Raw genomic sequence first — 18475 nt, forward strand, 5'->3', positions numbered from 1 at the left:
AGCCAACGGGACCGCCCCACAGGACATAATTCAACCCTACACATCAGCTCGGCCACTCTGCTTTACTGCAGCAGGGACTTGCACCTCCTGCCATCCGCGTGAATGGTTATTGCTTGTCCTCACCACAGAGCTTCTTCACCCTAGATCCCCAGTGATGGAACAACCTCCCTGTTCCTCTGTCAACCACCAGTTACCACCAGTCTAGTATCACTTGCTTGTATTGCATTTGTATCTTTAACATATCCCTTAGCCTATGCTTAGGCTGCTGTGTGAACTAGACGTATTCATGGCTATGGAAAACGGATACTTCATGAGAATTGTTGGTGCGACATTGGCTCAGGTGGTAAGAGCAGTCGGATTGTTGCTGGTCGATTTTGCCCTGGGTGTGTTGAAGTGTCCCTGAGCAAGACACCTTACCCCTAATTGCTCCTGATGAGATGGTTGGTGCCTTGCATGGCAGTCAATTGCCATTTATTTACAAATTCTTTTGTACCTTGTCTGACCCATGTTCTGTAGATGTTCCAATGACCTTTGGTATATGCACTTATTGTATGTCGCTTTCAATAAAAGTGTCTACCAAATACATGCTATGCAGAATAATTCTGCAAATAATGTAGAATAGATTCAGGGGAATCAAACGGATATAATTTTATTCTGGGCCAATACAATCATCTAAATTATTATACCTTTTATTATAAGCCAGTAGTAGCCAAATATTTAATTTGGGTTGAGAGTATATTTAAATAGCATGCACAATATAATGAAGGAAAATTACTACATTCTGTGTATACATACGTACATACTATATTTGTACCGATGTCTCCTGAGTCTAACCACTGATGCAACAAGGCAAATGCAACGTGGATTCCTACTTCAGAAAAATTCAATAATCGGCTATTTAATCTGTGTTTTGGGCACATGCTGTACATAAGTGGGCAAGGCGCTACGAAGCAGCGCGTGCGCATTGCTCCAGTTGGTCCTCAAGCAGGAACTTGGTTAATGCAGAGAAAGATGGCAATGAAGGCAATCAGAGGAATTGTCAACGGAGCCATGAACGAGCTTTCTTCGGCTGTCAGTGGGACGAAAGCTGCCATGACTTGTGAACACGTACAAGCCGTCAGCCGAGACTACATATCACAACCACGACTAAGTGAGTTAGCTAGGCATGTTGGTTGTTTGCTAGCAGTAGCTAGCTAGCCCTAACAGCAAGCTAGCTAGATTTGACGTTGCTCTTACACTATCCACCTATCAGAATTAAGAGATAACGAAATAATTTAAGTGGTGTGCTGGTTGCTACAGTGAGTCTAACTAGATAGGTATATATCTCTATATAGTTAACCGCAGTTTACGTGACTGTAATTTACTAGCTAGCTAAGATGATTGCTAGCCCCAGCTTGTATTGCTGGAGTCAGGTATCTCCGTCGTAATATGTAATTTAAATTAACGTTAGCGTTTGGCGACTCTGATGGTGGCTTGTTGTGCCCGCCCAGGTCCCACTGATGTGTTTACAGTCTGCAGCACATGCCATGAACTGTCAGGGGCCACGTATCCATTCGTTTTATGCACTTATTCGCTTGCCAATGTTCAGATAAACAACAACGCGCTTGTTCATGCATGCTTGGGAAGTGCCTGTCAGTTATCTGATCAGGTTTGTATTAAAATGTGGTATTCTGTGTAGAATGGTAAGTCAATTACTATTTTAGAATACAGTTAGAACATGAGCCCCGCAGCGTGTGTCTGCAAGGAGCGACTTCTTGCCCAGGCTTTTGTAATACTATCATTTCACGGTGAAAATGACTAATTAGAAGCCACAGATGGTATTTTGAGACAAATAGTCTTCTCCATGCCTTGGCAGATGAGGTGACTGGCTGCATGAATCATCATGCTGCATGCAGAAGATTGATAACCGCAGTTTACTCCTTCGTGCTAGTTTGGTCTGATGTCTGCAGATGGAGAGGCAAATCTTTTTCCAAGCAATATCAGATTTAACGGCATGTTACTATAGTTTTTTTTTTTAGCAGAAGTAGAAAAATTGACTGCCTTAAGTGTTCACAACAGTTACAGGTTGACCATAGACCTTTCTCTTGTTTTTGAGCGATGAGCATAGTGGGGATTTATTAGGAATCAGTGTCGTGGCCGAGAGTACTGGCACGATGCAGAGCGTAGGAGTTAAAATCACTCCCACATAGTCATGACTCCACTTGAAATTCTGCGGAGAAATCATTATCTCTGTCTCTGTGTTGGCGGCATGGATGGTGCAGTGGGTAGCACTGCCGCCTCACAGCAAGGAGGTCCTGGGTTTGAATCCCCGTCGGCCGGGGCCTCTCTGTGTGGAGATTGCATGTTCTCCCTGTGTTCGTGTGGGTTTCCTCCGGGTACTCCAGTTTCCTCCCACAGTCCAAAGACATGCAGGTTAGGCTGATTAGAGAGTCTAAATTGCCCGTGGGTATGAGTGTGTGAGTGAATGGTGTGTGTGCCCTGCGATGGACTGGCGACCTGTCCGGGGTGTATTCCTGCCTTGTATATTCACCCAATGTATGCTGGGATAGGCTCCAGCGACCCTGTTTGGGATAAGCGGGTTAAGATAATGGACGGATGTCTCTGTGTTTGCTGCAGTTAAGCAGTGATGTGAATTTCTTTATTACATGGGTACTTTATCTCTGTGGAAGACTTTAAAACCCTGCTGACTGCCTTTCCTTGTCCCACAGCTTATAAAACTGTGTCTGGTGTCAATGGTCCTCTGGTTATTTTGGATCATGTGAAGGTAAGTGGAGTCTGTTCAACATTATTCTGTCTGTTTCTGCTCTGTGTAACTCCACTACTCACTGTTTTTACACCTCAAGACTGATGCATTTAACTGCTTTTATGCTAATTGCAGAGACCTCCAGACATAATATTGTGCAATCTATACAGGCTATTTATTTTCTCAATGTTAAGGAGAAGGTACATTGCCGTGACAATTGCTCTTGTCTCCAACTAATTAAAACATTGTTTTCGTTCAATGTACAAAATGGAAGTATTGACTCTGTTATTTCTCTTTCTTTTTGGCCACCCAGTCTGTAATGTTGTTGTTCACCAGTGATTGATACCAGAATGCTACATGACTAAAAAGTGCTGCAGTCACCAAATTTCCTTACCCTGGCTTGTGTGCATGGTTCAACACAACATTACTGTTCAGGTGGCTAACGCACACTTGCAAGTGTGCACACTGCTGTCAAGGGAAGAAATGGGCTGACTACATGCACTTGTGCAGTTAAATGATCTGTTTGAATTTCTCACGCATATTGTAATTCAAAAGACAGTAAATGTTTAAAATTGGCTTAAGCTGCTTTCATATCTACTCTGCCATGGGACGACTTGGAAGAACACAGGTCAATCTAGTTGAGTGGCACCAAGTTTCCTAAGTTTTACACAAATTAGACACGAGGGACCCTAGCCAGTCTCATCACTATTGAGATTGTCTGTCTCTTCCAGTTCCCCAGGTATGCAGAGATAGTCCACCTGACCCTTCCTGATGGCACAAAAAGAAGTGGACAGGTACTGGAGGTCAGCGGGTCCAAGGCAGTGGTGCAGGTGAGATGAGTGCAAGGCTTGTGCTAGGCCTATTGTTTGTACCATTACATTATTTTTTTATTACAGCCTTATTTACAATGCCGTTTTTAACCATCGTAAAAATATTCCTCAAGCAGTTAAAGTTAAGTACACAAGCAACCACTTGGGACTTGAACCTGCAGCTTTCTGACCAGGAGACCAATCACCTACCCAGTTCTTTACACACTAATATGCTGTGGAAACTGCTGTGTTGTACATTGTAGTTCACCCAGAACCACAGTGTTATATCACGTATGTCCTTTTGCCTTGAAGAGAATGTTGCTAACATAATCTATTCTGTGATCTACCAAGGTCTTTGAAGGAACATCAGGTATTGATGCCAAAAAGACAAGCTGTGAATTTACAGGCGATATCTTGCGCACACCTGTGTCAGAAGACATGTTGGGTATGTACACCTGAACTGTGATTACCAATGTTTTGATTCAGCAGGTTGGTCTGGTGGTACATTTCTACTCCTAACACAAACTATGCCTTTTTAGGTCGTGTTTTCAATGGGTCAGGAAAACCCATTGACAGGGGGCCCATGGTCTTGGCAGAAGATTATCTGGACATTATGGGTATGGAACTCAGCATGGCCAACCACAACACCCAAGTCAATCTTTGGGATTTCACAATTTAGAACATTACTTTAAAGACACAATCTGCACTAGTGAAAGACATATTTTCAGTTGATATACGTTTGACTGTGTTGTTGTGTTGACTGCAACATGTTGAGTTCAGTATTTTTTACACAAATGGTAATGAGGTGTCTCACATTGTCTCTGCTGGGGTTGGGGGTGTTTCCATCCCACAGGACAGCCCATTAACCCACAGTGCCGAATATACCCAGAGGAGATGATCCAGACCGGTATATCCGCCATCGATGGGATGAACAGCATCGCCAGAGGACAAAAGATCCCCATCTTCTCCGCTGCTGGTTTGCCACATAATGAGGTAACATGACAAACTCGTTTTAAAATTTGCACATCTTGCAAAATCTTTGTAATGGCCTAGTTGAGACTAAAAGTATGAAAATATAGTCAGGTCCTAAATTATTGGGACCCTTCATAAATGTGCCCAAAAATATTATTGTTATTGACTACTTTATTTTCCAACATGTGCAACGTTAGTGTGCTTTTTTTTACGTAATGATTGACTGGATTCAACTATTCACTGGATTCAAATCTTTCAGATAAAAATTTTTTTCCCCCCCATAATAATGGTTTAATAATCGCAACCACGACACAGCCATGAGGCCTACAGTTAAGTCTCAGTTTCCTAGCAGAGACAACCAGATTTTCTGCCAAAATATCCTGGTGCTTTATTGACTTCATTACGCCATTGATTTTAAATAGTGCCCCAGGACCACTGGCAGCAAAACATCCTCCGAACAATTACCCAGCTCCATGTGTGATAATAGGTATGGGGTGCTTGTCATTGTATGCGTTCCTCTTTTGCCGCCAAATATGTTGATGAGTAAATGGCCAAAAGGTTTCATTTTGGTGTCATCTGTCCATAGCACTCTCTTACAGTCATAATTCCAATGGGGTTTGGCAAACTCCAGACACTTGGATCTGTTTATTGAGCTCAGTAAGGGCATTCTTTGTGCTACATTACATTACATTATTGCCATTTGGCAGACGCTCTTATCCAGAGCAACGTATAGTTGATTAGACTACCCTTCTAAAGAGTTTTTTGGTATGGAGGCGGTGTTTAATGGTTGTTTCGAGACTTGATGACCCCGAGATGATCAAGGGTGCCAATAATTCTGGAGCTGATTTTATGTCCTTTGTTTACTTAAGTTGGCTTATTTCCCATCTTCAGTTTCAGTGCCTGTAAGGGGATATGATAATGTTGCTCTGTGGTTAGCCACCTTGGATTTCTGGACCCCAAACCCCAAATATGTTCCTTTACATTGTCATTTTCAAAAATGACAGCTTTTAAATTGCACTGGTAGTGCTTATAATTCAAAATAATTCAGTTTTTTCAGTGAAGCAGCTGAGGTTCATGTTACTGAAAAGTTCTAAAAGCAGAAACATTAGTAAATAGCAAAATGGTTAAATATAATGCATTTGGAAGTTTTAGAAAACCGATAACTCAATGATTTTCTTTCTGTAGCATTCCCTTGCTTGGCCATGGCTGTTTCTCTGTGTGTATTACAGATTGCCGCTCAGATCTGCCGACAGGCTGGTCTAGTGAAGAAATCCAAAGACGTGATGGATTACAGTGCAGACAACTTTGCCATTGTGTTTGCTGCTATGGGGGTGAGTAGACTTTCCAGTACAACTGTATATACCCTTTTGGGAGACGTGCACAGTTCATGCTGGCTAACCATTTTTTTGTTGATTCCAACTATTGATTTTTGTAAGAGAACATTGGTTTACAGGCGCCCATAAGATAAAAAGTACAACTTTTTAAAAATAAAGTTTTGATGGAAACTGGCAGAGCAGACTCATGTATCCACTTGTTCTCTTAGGTTAACATGGAGACTGCAAGGTTCTTCAAGTCTGACTTTGAGGAGAATGGATCTATGGACAACGTGTGTCTCTTCTTGAACTTGGCCAATGACCCCACGTACGTGATCAATTTTTGTTGTGGTTAAACCTGTTGATGCCTTAAATACATGCCTAACATTACAGATTACTTTTGCTCTAATTTTGTCTGTTATGGTATTTCTGCTAAAGTACTTGTTAAACTGTGTCTTTGGTGTTGTGTTCTTGTGAATGATGTAACGGGGGAAACGGAGTTCCTTAAGTCAGAAGGGTTATCCAATGTTAAGGCTGATTTTAAAAGCAAATGAGAGGAGCAGTCGGTGGCAGCTAGGCGAGATGCTGTCGTTCCCCCTGCAGGATCGAGCGAATAATCACCCCTCGTTTGGCCCTCACGACTGCCGAGTTCCTGGCCTACCAGTGTGAGAAGCACGTGCTGGTCATTCTGACCGACATGAGCTCCTACGCCGAGGCTCTCCGAGAGGTGAGACCCTGTGTCCCCCACCTCCGTGCAGTTTGTTTCTTCCTCAGCACCTGAGCGTGGAGGGGAGAAAACGGAGCAGAATCGCTCCCTAACCCTCCTGCTGTCTGCTCCTCCTCAGGTGTCGGCGGCTCGGGAGGAGGTGCCGGGCCGACGCGGTTTCCCCGGCTACATGTACACAGACCTGGCAACCATCTACGAGAGAGCTGGCCGTGTGGAGGGTCGCAGTGGCTCCATTACCCAGATCCCCATCCTCACCATGCCCAACGACGGTGAGGCTCAAACCAGCAGTGTGACATAACCCTTCTTTATCCTTGGATTTAGATCAGGGATGTCCAGTTTTACCTGAGAAGAACTGGTGAGCTACAGGCATTGTCCCAGTACGAAAACATGACTCTTCTAATACTAGGTCTTGAATAAAGACCATGAAAAGCTGGGTCAGGTGTTTTAGTGCTGAGCTGTAATGCTAAACTCCAACCAGCCCTTCACAAATAGGATTTCACAACCGTGATATACCTGCCCTCAGATTTGTAGGTAAGCCTCCTGGTTTAGTTTTTGGCTCTGAAAGCTCTTTCCCTATCCTCCTCTCCAGATATCACTCACCCCATCCCAGATCTGACTGGATACATCACAGAGGGCCAGATCTACGTGGAGAGACAGCTGCATAACCGACAAGTCAGTGCCTAGCAATCTACAGCATTGCTGAAGTATCCATACTTGTCTTCATTAGTCTCTGTACTGCTTTCTAGGTGGTTTGCAGGTAGTGGACAGATCTCCCCTTTACTCCCCTTGTTTCCCATCCAGATCTACCCCCCCATCAACGTGCTGCCCTCTCTGTCTCGACTGATGAAGTCCGCCATCGGCGAAGGGATGACTCGCAAGGACCACGCTGATGTGTCCAACCAGCTGGTGGGTATTCATCACAATAAAGGCAAAGGATTGCATTTATATGGCGTTCATTATTAGAGATATTGTTTTTAGGGGTCACTTTGGATATTTTAGTCTCCATGTTGCGGATAGTTTTGTAGAGAGTGGTTGCTGGTCTACATGTAATGCCTGCCTTTATTTTGGGGAAGTATGCCTGCTATGCCATTGGGAAGGATGTGCAGGCCATGAAGGCTGTGGTGGGGGAAGAAGCTCTGACCGCTGATGACCTGCTCTACTTGGAGTTCCTGCAGAAGTTTGAGAAGAACTTCATTGCTCAGGGTGAGTAAGAGAAGATGTGAGGTGGGAGTGAAGATGACGGTTTCGTTTTGTTCCAAGAGCAGCATGTTTTTACCTTAAAACTTGGAGGAAGTGTTTGTTTCTTTTTTTCTGATCCAATGACACATTTGTCAGTGGCTGAAATGGATGAAAAATTATATGTAAAAATAAGAGCAGTACACCATTTCTCAAAGGGCAGATTGTATTGCACTTTGGATATAGTAGAGCCCAGTATTTTTGCAGCAAATGTTTATTCATTACAATTTATTTTCTTTGACCTTTTCGGCAAATTCCCAGGTTGTGTTTCTGTGACTGTGAATAAAACACAAGGCAATCCTTCTTTATAGAGAGAATGATTAACTGTGGTCCTGTGGCTCATTGTTTGGTACCATCTTACTGTGTATCTCCTCTCCTGTGACCTACAGGGGCTTATGAGAACCGCACAGTGTTTGAGACCCTGGACATAGGCTGGCAGCTGTTGAGAATTTTCCCTAAGGAGATGCTGAAGAGGATCCCTCAGAGCACCTTGGCCGAGTTCTACCCACGAGACTCCAAACACTAGCTCTTCCCCTTTCTGTCTGTTACACCATCGTTTTGGTATTTAAGCAACTGCAAAATACTGTGCAAATAACTGGTTTCTGCTTGGTTGTGCCTCCTCAAAGTTCAAAATACATGTGCTACAATGTGTGTATCTAGTGAGAAATGCAGACAATGTTTAGAACCTAATGGGGACTGTTTCAAAGGCCCCCTGAGCACATATAGAGTACGACAGGCCACAGACTGTTATGTTGTTGTGTAATTGTTGTGCCCAATGATCAGTCTATCAGTCAGTAAAGCTGTATTTGGTGAGCAATGTAATTTTGCTGTGCAGCCACAAACAAAAGATGGTAGAAGGGATTTAAAATATTAAAATGGAAAATCGAAGAAAATGCCATTGAAGTAAGCGAAATCCACATAGCCTCACATGAACAATTGTTGCTGCCATACCTTACCATCGGAGCCATATTGGCCTCTACTCAGGATCCTTAACTCTGAAGATACTTGTGTGAAGGGAACAGAGAATTAACTCATAAATACAATAAGTGGTGAATGAATATGACCAAAGATGGCAAAAGCCACATTTGACTTTTGCATTCTTGTGATAATTTATGGATTGCGGCAAAGCATTATATTTTCCTGTTCTAGAAGAATGAAGCTACATGATGTCATGCCAATAGTGACATTCATTTCTGAGTTAAGGTTTTGCCAATGACATGATTGAAAATGTAAGCCATATGTTAGCTGTTCATCATAACTGACTCGTTTCAGCTTAGCTTACAGAAAATATAGAGAAGCATATTGCACATCTTTAAGAAAACCCTTCAATAATAGATGTCAGACCAAGATACGTATGGATTTTTTTTTTTCGATTGAGACTATATTCAAAATGGGAAAAGTACACAAGCCATTTCAGAAACAGAATGTTCATATACATGCATACGTAGGCTAAGTAAATCTTGACATTTTGTGTGAGTCCATACCAGTGGCATAACAAAGGTTTTAACAAAGCTAGAAATTAAGGATTCTTTTTTTAGTTGTGAAAAGGCAATGATATTTGCTGACATCAGATTACAGGACCATCTGATTATTTACAGTTGCTTTTTCTATTTCTGTTATTTGGTTCAGGATGCTAAGTATTATCTAACTTAACCAAAGTTTATGGATAGGTCATTGTTTCAAAAGGGATGGATACTATCATCATGCCTGGTTGTGCATAGAAGAGGTCAACACTTTAATGTGACAATAGTCAAATAAGATGTTATACGGAATTGTTTATTTAAAATAATAAAAATCTTTTTTTTGTTTGAAGTAAGAAAATTGGCTGATTAAAAACGATGGCCACATTGAAAAGGAGCTATGCCGATGATTCAAAGATTAGCAAATGTATGTTGCATTCGTTAAACGACAAATGAGAATAACACGACTTTTTTTACCTGATTTTTAGAGAATCTTTGACAGGTCACAGGATACAACACCTTTCATGTGAAGACTTTTAACATTGTTTACAATTGAGGGTGATTGAAAATGTACACCCTCAAGGAGTTTGTAGGAAGACTTTGAACTTTCAATGTTGCCTTCGGTATCACAGTAATTTCCTGTCTTATTGATGTTCTGTGCCACAGAGTTTAAAAACATGCTTCCTTAGATGTTGTAAAATATGTGTCTGGCTGCCATTAGTTCATTCTAGTTTTTCCAGTGACAACAGGGATGCATCTTCATGTGCAAATGAATAGGTTATCTTTTTTGCTTTAAGGCATATTGCTTCGTAAAACTGTCTATAAATCTGCTATGGGTAACCTGAGTTTATTTGTGGAATAAATAAGATGTCTGATAACGTTTGTAATTTTCTTGTGATAATTTGTTACACGCTGGAGGGCGCCAAAACCTAAAATTTTCATCTTTCCCACAAACATAGAGAATGAATTTGGCTTTATCAAGCTGTGAATGTCTTAAGATGACCATGGTGTCAGTTCGTAGTAGGAGATGCCTGTTGATCACTGATACCGTAAATGTTGAAGGATCAAATGTTGAGCAGATTTACAGCCTGCTTCAAAATTATAGCAACAAAAACTTTTTAACTGGAAAAATGGTTTCAGAACTCGGTGCTCATAATTACTACACACTACATATTAGGCGACTAGATAGTAGATGCCATAGAGCATATAGCGATACATATTTAAAAATTGTGGGACATGTAAGTTTCCTTCCTACTGAGGTATTTTGCTTCATAGGACATAAACTGATAGGTAAGCACACGTATATGATGTATTTCAGGGACAATGAATACCGATTGTTCGAATTTGACATCTGGAACATAAAATATAAATAAAAACAAGGTAGCTTATAAGATGTAATTTGGGGACAATGATAACCTATTGTTGTAATTTTGGGGAGAATTACAACCTATTGTTCTAATTAGAAAAAGGTTTAGAAAATAACCGGATGAGCGAAGAACAAAAAATCTTCACTCCGGAAACTGTCTAATTGTTGATTGGTCACTGTGATTCGGGCCATTAAATAGAAGACCAGAACGGCGTGAGCACGGGCTCTTTGTTAACTGTGGTTAAAAAAAAAAAGAAAAGGAAAGAAAATGTCTGGAAAGCTTTGGCGTTTTAGCTGTTGTCAAAAAAGAAAAGATCGAGGTCAGTTTTATACATTTTCCTCTCAAATTAATAACGATTTTAAACAAATGCTATCGTAAATGTCCTACTTTTCTTTTAATAGGCCAACATTTGTCAAAAACAAAACAAAAAGGCAAAGAAATTAATGTCCAGTCGCTGCAGCAGGTAAGCGAGATCGTTACAAGCTGGCTAAGGTAGCTAGCCTAGCTAGCTCACAGCCAGTACTCGATTGTTCAGTTCTGTCCTGTATTTTGAACATTGTATATTTTTGCTGGCTAGCGTTTACTAACTGACCACCAGTTCTGTTTTTCCTCCAGAGGACAGACGGTATTGATATCGCACATGTCAACGATTTTCAAAGTGGTGAACTTCCAGAGAGGACAATTAAAGAGTTTCTGAGCAGTACACAAGTCGAACAGATACAAAAAACCGTCATCGAAGGTGTATATTTCCCCGTCCACTATCTTTGTTCACTGGCACGAAGTTAACCGCAGCGGCGAAATGTGCTAACTTTTTCAGAAATTCAGTGCTTGCTTGCACGCATACAATTATGTATTTTTTCTTTAGACCAGGGAGATTACGCACACGATCAAAACGTCAGCATAGGAGTGACTTTGAGCGGGTTTCAACAAAAAGGCTGTGTTGACGAGGTAAGTGTGCCATCGAGTGCAGACTGGCAGTACAAACAACCACAAAAAAAACCCAAATTGTTAATGCATACACGAACTAAGTTTGAAGGCATTGGACAGCTTTGTAAAATGTTTTACATTTATTTTATTTATTATTAAGTGCTGTTGATTTGATTGAATGGTGGAGTTGCACACGGTTTGACATAACACATTTCAGCACGCTCTCGCTGTACCTGAATGGGTGTTCCCTATGAACATTCAGTCAGTGTAAATGCTGTCATGCCCACAATTTATTGAATTCATTTATCCATGTCCAGAAATGTGCTGCATTTGCATGTTTAGCACTAGCGTGTGCTCTAGTGTATATGACTACGAATATGAACCCCCTCCACTGCATTTACAAGTCATTTGTAGAAAAGCTGAATACATTGCGCCGGAAAACCTTTTTTTTTTTTTGTGTGTGTGTGTGATGCGAGTGGGCCAATTATTGATCAAAATTGTCTACTGATGCCTCCATTTTTCAGGTTGGTGGCTCGGTGGTCCCACTATCAAAACGGGAGAGGGACAACCGGCTAACCAGGAAGCAGCTGGAAGTTGTGCTGAGGGAGAAGCATGAGCTTCAGGCTCAAGTACTCCAGGCCAATCAGGATGTTCGAAACCTCCGACATGAAAGTGGGTATAATTCCTTCTGCCCCTGGTGTGCGACAGCCCTGTGTCTCATGGAGCTGTGTGGGCTCTATAGACATTATCCTGCACACAAACCTCCAACAGAACTGATTTTCTACTACTGATTTTATAAAACAGCCATTCGGCCTCACGATTTGTAATTAACTATGCTTTTGGTACATTTTAAGAGTGTTCAGTGGAGATGAGGAGCTTTGTGGCTCATTTTGTTTGCAGCGTATTATGATAATTGCAGGATTGGCAATGTTTCCCCCCCAGTTGCTGTGTTGCAGAAGCGCCTCCAGGTAGCAGAGAACCGGCTGCCAAACCTGCCTCCCCTTTGCCCACCTCCGCCGCCCCCTCTCCCCCCGCCAGCTCAGCCGCACGTCAACCCTCTCCGGTAACAGCCCCACGCCAGCTGTCATCCAGAGTTATCTCTGTGCCTTTCATTTCCCTTCTTACATTACAATTTATCATGGAAGCGCTTTTGTGCCCTAGAGCTTTATTGACAGTAATCCAGAAAAGGAGGAGTGCCAAGGATCCAAACATCTGCCTGCTGCAGGATGCGGGCCCACTTCCTGAAAGCCCAGAGGACGCTGGTACGGTCGTGTTGTTTTCACTCAGAATGCCCAAATGTTATCGAACCCGCAGATGAAGTACTGGTGTGGCTAGGGGTGTTGCCTTTTCTCAGGGAGAATTTTATTTCATGCAAATGCAGGACTAGAATTGGCACTCCCAAGTCCTAGATGTGTTTGTGTACCATTTGGAAATTAGCAGCAAGCAGCTGTTGTAACTTATTCCTTGTAAGATCAGGACCAGCTGAAACTGCTGCGTAGGAGTGAATGTTTATTTCCCTGGGATATCATGAATGATTGGTGACTTAATAATGGTTACTGAATCCAAAACTTGTGGAGTTGGCTCCTCTTTACAGTAGCAGCTGTAGATAATGTGGTAGGAGGCTGTGTATGAGATGCTTGGCATCTGAAGGTGTTTTCCCTTCTGTCAGACACGACCTATAATCACCAGTGTCCTGGGATGAACCAGGTTTTGGAGATGATCCGTGGCGGTGTCTCTCTCCGACACGTCATTCAGGTGCACAAGGTGAGGCCCGGCCGTGTGTGTCAGGGTTTACCTGCGGTGTGACCATGGTAATATCCTACTCAACTCCACGTGCTGCGGGCCGCAGTGTCTGCAGGTATTCCCTCCGGTGAGTTCAAATGAATGTCTGCAGACACTGCAGCCCGTAGGACGTGGAGTTGAGTAGTGCTGCCTTACAGTAAAGGTGGCCAATCATAATCTGTGCCAGACAGTGTGGTTCTGGATGATTTATTGTTTTTGTATTACGTGATTCTTACTGGTTTTATTGCTTTTGAAGAGGTCTTGCATATTTCACTGTTCATTTCAGGTTGTAGCCTACAAACTGGGAGAGTAAGCACTCGCATATGTAGAGCATTTTGTTCCACCCTACTCTGCACTAAACAGATTTATTTTTCCCGTTACTTTAGTAGTGCAGAAATGCACACTGTGCATTCCCATCCCAAGCGTGCCTCTAGAGAACATTCCACACTGGCACTGGAGGCCTGCTTCTCTTGCAGAAAACAACATCTAAAGTGTTGACACAATGACAATTTGACAAACAAAGATGCAGCCACAATTGCCATATAAAATTGGCACAGTGATTAAACATTTCACATAATGGGAGTTTTGTTTTGAATTTTTCTTTCTGGCAGAAGAATATATTTTTTATTTGAAGAGCAATTTTATACTGGATTGCTAAATAGTGGGTTTTTGTTTTGATTTTCTTTCTTTGAGGCTGGTATTACTCAAAACACAGAATTATTTTTTTGTTCTGGTGCATTCGCAAAATATAACAAAGTGGTAAATATTGACACTGATGATATTATTTATCTGCATATCATTTGCACTTATCCACAGCAAATTATATATATTTAATTGTAGTTTAGGCAAAAGGCCAATTGAATTAAGTTCTCATGTCTTGAATCTGTATACACTGGTACTGTGAGTGTAGCTGAATTACCATAGTTTTAATCTTGAGCTAAAAATGATCATGTCTACATAAAGCCTTTGCAAGCCAGCAAGCCTACAGCTCCCAGGAAGGACTTTGATTGTGGAGATGCTGGCCTTGATGTGGTGATTCCCCCCCCCCCCCCCCAGGGTCTCTATTTGTCCTTTTTCTCTCACTGGAGCTTCAGAAAACAAAAGAAACGGCCTTCTTGGCTTTCATACTGATATAAAAGCATGTTCTGTGGAAGGGGGCCTGTGTTCCAGTTAACTCTTGGGCCATTGGGTTAAAGCCTGGCGGTGATCTGTGTGGCTTGTCTTAAGGTGGGGGTCCGTGCTAGAGAGCACTGCTCTGAGCCTGGAGGGAGTTGGATGGTGCCGGAACTGCAGAAGATCCTGAAGAAGAGGAAGGTGTCTGCAGACAAGCACGTATCGGGTAAAGCCTTCGGTCACGTGCTTGCCGTTTTCGTCTGGCTCGGCTCGAATTCAGAGATCTCTGCTCACTGAGAGTCCCATTTGGTTAGGCCAAATCTGCACAGGTGTATGGTTTATTGATTTCTTTTGTAAGCAATTCAATTCTGAGTGACACACAATGGGTGGGTTTGGATTTTGCTCATTCGCATGTTTTTGCTGATGTAGGCAGAGGGCAGTCTTGTAAATGATTTTCAGCAATTGGCAAAATATGAATTCTCTGAAACTTTGGAATGTACTGTATAAATTCTGTGCGCATTGTTTTTTTTTTTTGTTTTTTTTTTTTTACTGAACTGAGATATTTGTGTTGACAAGGCAGGTGCTGTTGAATGTTTTGCTTATGGTTTAATGTAAAAGCATTGTTCTAACCCTCTCCTTTGTCTGAATTTGTGTGATGCTAACCATCAGCAAGGGGCTGCTCCAAGTCCTCACTCAGCATTGTGCTGGCTCATGGTTGACTGCATGCTGGCAGAGGCTTTGTAAGAGTTTAGATTTTATTTTTTTCCTTTCCTCTTTGTTTTTCTCAGCTCTATGTTGACAGTTACTGAGAAGGCCTGTGTTAAGGATTTCACCGCTTGGCAACCTCTGGATGCTGTGTTGGTGTAGGTCCCTGGGTGACCTGCCTTCCACTGAAGGCCTTTGTGATAAAACACTGAAACTCCTATGTTTCTGTAAAATGAGTGAATCGAAATGTTGGACACCTGCTTTTCATGAAAGTTTTCAAAGGATCTCTGTTCCAAACTCGCTTGAGTCCCCTCCATTTTTATGCCCACTGGGGTAACTGCAATTTGGTTGGGTTCCGTTACTATAGTGCCTGCTCTATAGTGCCTTACTAGAACATGGGAAATGAAGTGGTACTGGGCCTGCCCACAGAACTACCAGCATGAGGTTGCTGAAGGGAGAGGGGGGGGGAGGGCTGGCACTCTGTCTCACTCAGCTCCACCCCCCTGCTGTCTGATTGGTAGACGGCTCATGTGATGGCTCTATGGAGGAGGACCCTGCTGCCTGTGGGCTAAGCCCTCCCACCCTGGGGACCAGCCCTGGGGCGAGCACCCAGACCCCCCCCCTGCAGGACAGTTTCACCCAGGACACCAGGGGCCCCAGCTGGTAAGGACCTGGCTTCATCTTCACCAAGTGTGGGATAGAAACCAGGCTCTCATGTGGCATGTATGCACTTCACAGCGACCTGCAAAATAACCACTTAAATCTGATCGATAAAAGAATTACGAGACAGAATGCATGAAGCAGGACTTGCCTTTTCGCTGTACGCCTATTGATTGGTTTTATTTGTTTCCCATGTGGGTGTGATGGTTAACATGCCCGTAGCTATTTTCCCTTTTCCACCCCCTGCTATTGACATTGAATCGAGACCCGTGGCTAAACGGTTTATCTTGTACAAATATATTGACTTCATAATTATTTTGTGTCGTTTGTTTTTGTATTTCTGTGGAAATCCTAAAATGCTTCTACCTTGCTCTCCAAGGCATTGCAGGTAATTTCTCTGGAGTTTACATAGTATTCCTGCACACTGACATTCCCTGACTAAGCTACTGTTATATTGAAACTTATATTGCAGTTTAGGGTTTTATTTAATTTATTTTACATTTACTTTGAGGTATTTATTGCAGTAATTGTAATCGCCCATAGTGGCCATGTGGGCCAAGCCAAGTGCTGTGTCTATAAACGGTAACATCAACATGGTTTGTGCTGGAGTTTTTTTTGCTTCTCCACATAGCCTTTCATTGCATACCAATGATTTAGTTTGTGTTGGACTCTCATTACTGGTTTACATTGTACTGTTCATTATCTTACTGTAGGTCATGAATTCATGATCAGTTGTTTTGAAGATAAGTACATTTACCAAAATTATTTCAGGAATATTTACATTTTGCAGTCAAGCAAAAATGTATTCCTTTTTAAATTGCTGATTTCAGCACTCTGGAAATATTGAGTTGTCCGCTTCCTTTCTTTTTGGAATTTCTCAAATAACATGTTTCTGAAAAGGTTATGGATCTACACTGAATCTGCATATGACACTTGAGTACCGAATTCAGGCCATTTTTAAATGTACATTTTTTGTTAATGGTGTCTGCGTGGTTATTCTAACTTGGTTATGGCTGATTCCATGGCTATGGGTGAGTTGATGTTGCTAGCTGTGCGTTGGTAATGGTTTCCCTTGGTTTTTGCAGTGAGTGGAAGTAGCCGTATTGCTAGCTGTGTGTTGGTAATAGTTTCTCTTGGTTTTTGCAGTGAGTGGAAGTTGCAGTATTGCTAGCTGTGTGTTGGTAATGGTTTCTCTTGGTTTTTGCAGTTAGTGGAAGATGCAGTATTGCTAGCTGTGTGTTGGTAATGGTTTCTCTTGGTTTTTGCAGTGAGTGGAAGTTGCAGTATTGCTAGCTGTGTGTTGGTAATGGTTTCTCTTGGTTTTTGCAGTGAAGTGGATGAAGGGCCGGGAGATGGAGATGCAGCCAGTACCACAAGCACCCTCCCTCTCGCCTGTCCACTGGACCAGGGCCAGGTGGATTCTCCCAATGCTTCTCCCTGTCCAGATGGACCTGCTCTGGACACCAGCAGTGGGCAGCCTTGGGTGGAAGGACATGCAGATCTGAGGACCAGCTCGGAAGGACAGGCCCTCACTGCTGACCACAGAGTTGCAGTTGACCCCACTCTACAGTCAAACTCTTCTCCAAACCTGACAGACGAAAGCGCAGTGGTCCGGTATCTAAACTGGGATAAGTGGAGCGGTGTAGACCTGAAGGCTGCCTTGCCCTTCAAGTCCATCTTTAAATCCGTTTCTTTCCTGACCAACAGCGATGGTGGAGAGAGAGTCACCCTGCAGGCCCAGAGGAGCACTTCTCTGGAAGCCGTGCAGTCTCGCCTCAGCTGTCAGAGTTTTGGGAGCGTGGACTTTGGCAAGGGCTCTCCTGACGTTCCTGAGGATGCGCACAGACCGTTCTCCCTGCTGCACGACATGCTCAAACCTCCCATAGCCTCGCATGAAGAGCAGGCTCATGCCGTGATCGCCAATGACGTCACACACGTCCTCATTTCAGAGGCTTTAGGGGAGAGTGTAGATGGGCCCGAGCTGGACGGCCCACTTCCTTAAAGCCCACCAGGTCTTAAGTCCCTCCTTAATTCCTCCAGAGAGACTCTCACCCAGACCTTTTTTGACCGTCCATGTTGACGTTCCACTTGGCATGAATTGGATGCCTTTTGTTTCTTGCAGTGGTCAGTGGAGAGAGATTCTGTTTGTATTCATTCTTCCACTGTCGATGTCGGCTGCTAATAACAGCCAAGCTAAACCTACTGACGAGCACTTCACCCTTTCCCTCCCACAGGCTGTGGTTTAAGCACGTGGCGCTCTAATGTACCTCTGTTCTGGAGGTGTAGTGAATCAATATGCTTTCTTGTCCAATTTTACTTCCGGTTTAATACTTTTACTTGTTTTCTGATGGATTTTATAAATGTGAAATTGTTTAAATTGTTCTGTATTTGCTTTGGGTTTGTAAAGTTAAGTGCATTTTTTTTTTTTTGTATGTTGTAATATAAAAGATTAATTTTTTCCAATAAATACATTCTGTAATGAATGGTGTGATTTTATTTTCCTTTTCTAGATGGAGTGGGCTGAAAAGTGATTGTTGCTACAGCTGGTGTTTTATGAATTATCAAAAGCATGCCTTTTGAACGATGCCAGTGTTTAAAAACTTAGAATTAGGCCTACATTGTTCTGGCTTTTGTAATCAAAATGATTGTAACATTAGAGTT

The 18475-nt window shown here is 42.6% G+C and overlaps 2 protein-coding genes across 3 annotated transcripts; both read left to right on the forward strand.

The window, feature by feature from the left end:
- The first annotated feature begins 946 nt into the window (after positions 1-946).
- LOC133140873 (V-type proton ATPase subunit B, brain isoform-like) lies at positions 947-10142 on the forward strand. Its single transcript, XM_061261146.1, has 14 exons — positions 947-1150; positions 2709-2764; positions 3475-3573; positions 3904-3997; positions 4092-4169; positions 4406-4545; positions 5754-5855; positions 6068-6165; positions 6441-6564; positions 6683-6833; positions 7154-7236; positions 7366-7470; positions 7638-7767; positions 8190-10142. Exons 1-14 carry the CDS (start codon positions 1000-1002, stop codon positions 8324-8326), a joined length of 1548 nt encoding a protein of 515 aa, XP_061117130.1. The 5' UTR covers positions 947-999; the 3' UTR covers positions 8327-10142.
- A 677-nt stretch (positions 10143-10819) lies between these two features.
- On the forward strand, positions 10820-18188 carry LOC133141202 (shootin-1-like). 2 transcript variants are annotated; one of them, XM_061261652.1, is made up of 12 exons: positions 10820-10946; positions 11029-11090; positions 11243-11366; positions 11493-11575; positions 12079-12226; positions 12497-12617; positions 12716-12816; positions 13224-13318; positions 14564-14675; positions 15676-15817; positions 17144-17428; positions 17522-18188. In XM_061261652.1, exons 1-12 carry the CDS (start codon positions 10895-10897, stop codon positions 17814-17816), a joined length of 1620 nt encoding a protein of 539 aa, XP_061117636.1. In that variant the 5' UTR covers positions 10820-10894; the 3' UTR covers positions 17817-18188. The 2 variants fall into 2 exon arrangements, with proteins under 2 accessions (XP_061117636.1, XP_061117635.1); XM_061261651.1 differs by having other exon boundaries at positions 17144-18188.
- The last annotated feature ends 287 nt before the right edge of the window (positions 18189-18475 follow it).

The sequence above is a fragment of the Conger conger genome, chromosome 11 (genome assembly GCF_963514075.1).
Source record: "Conger conger chromosome 11, fConCon1.1, whole genome shotgun sequence".
NCBI classification, from domain to species: domain Eukaryota; kingdom Metazoa; phylum Chordata; class Actinopteri; order Anguilliformes; family Congridae; genus Conger; species Conger conger.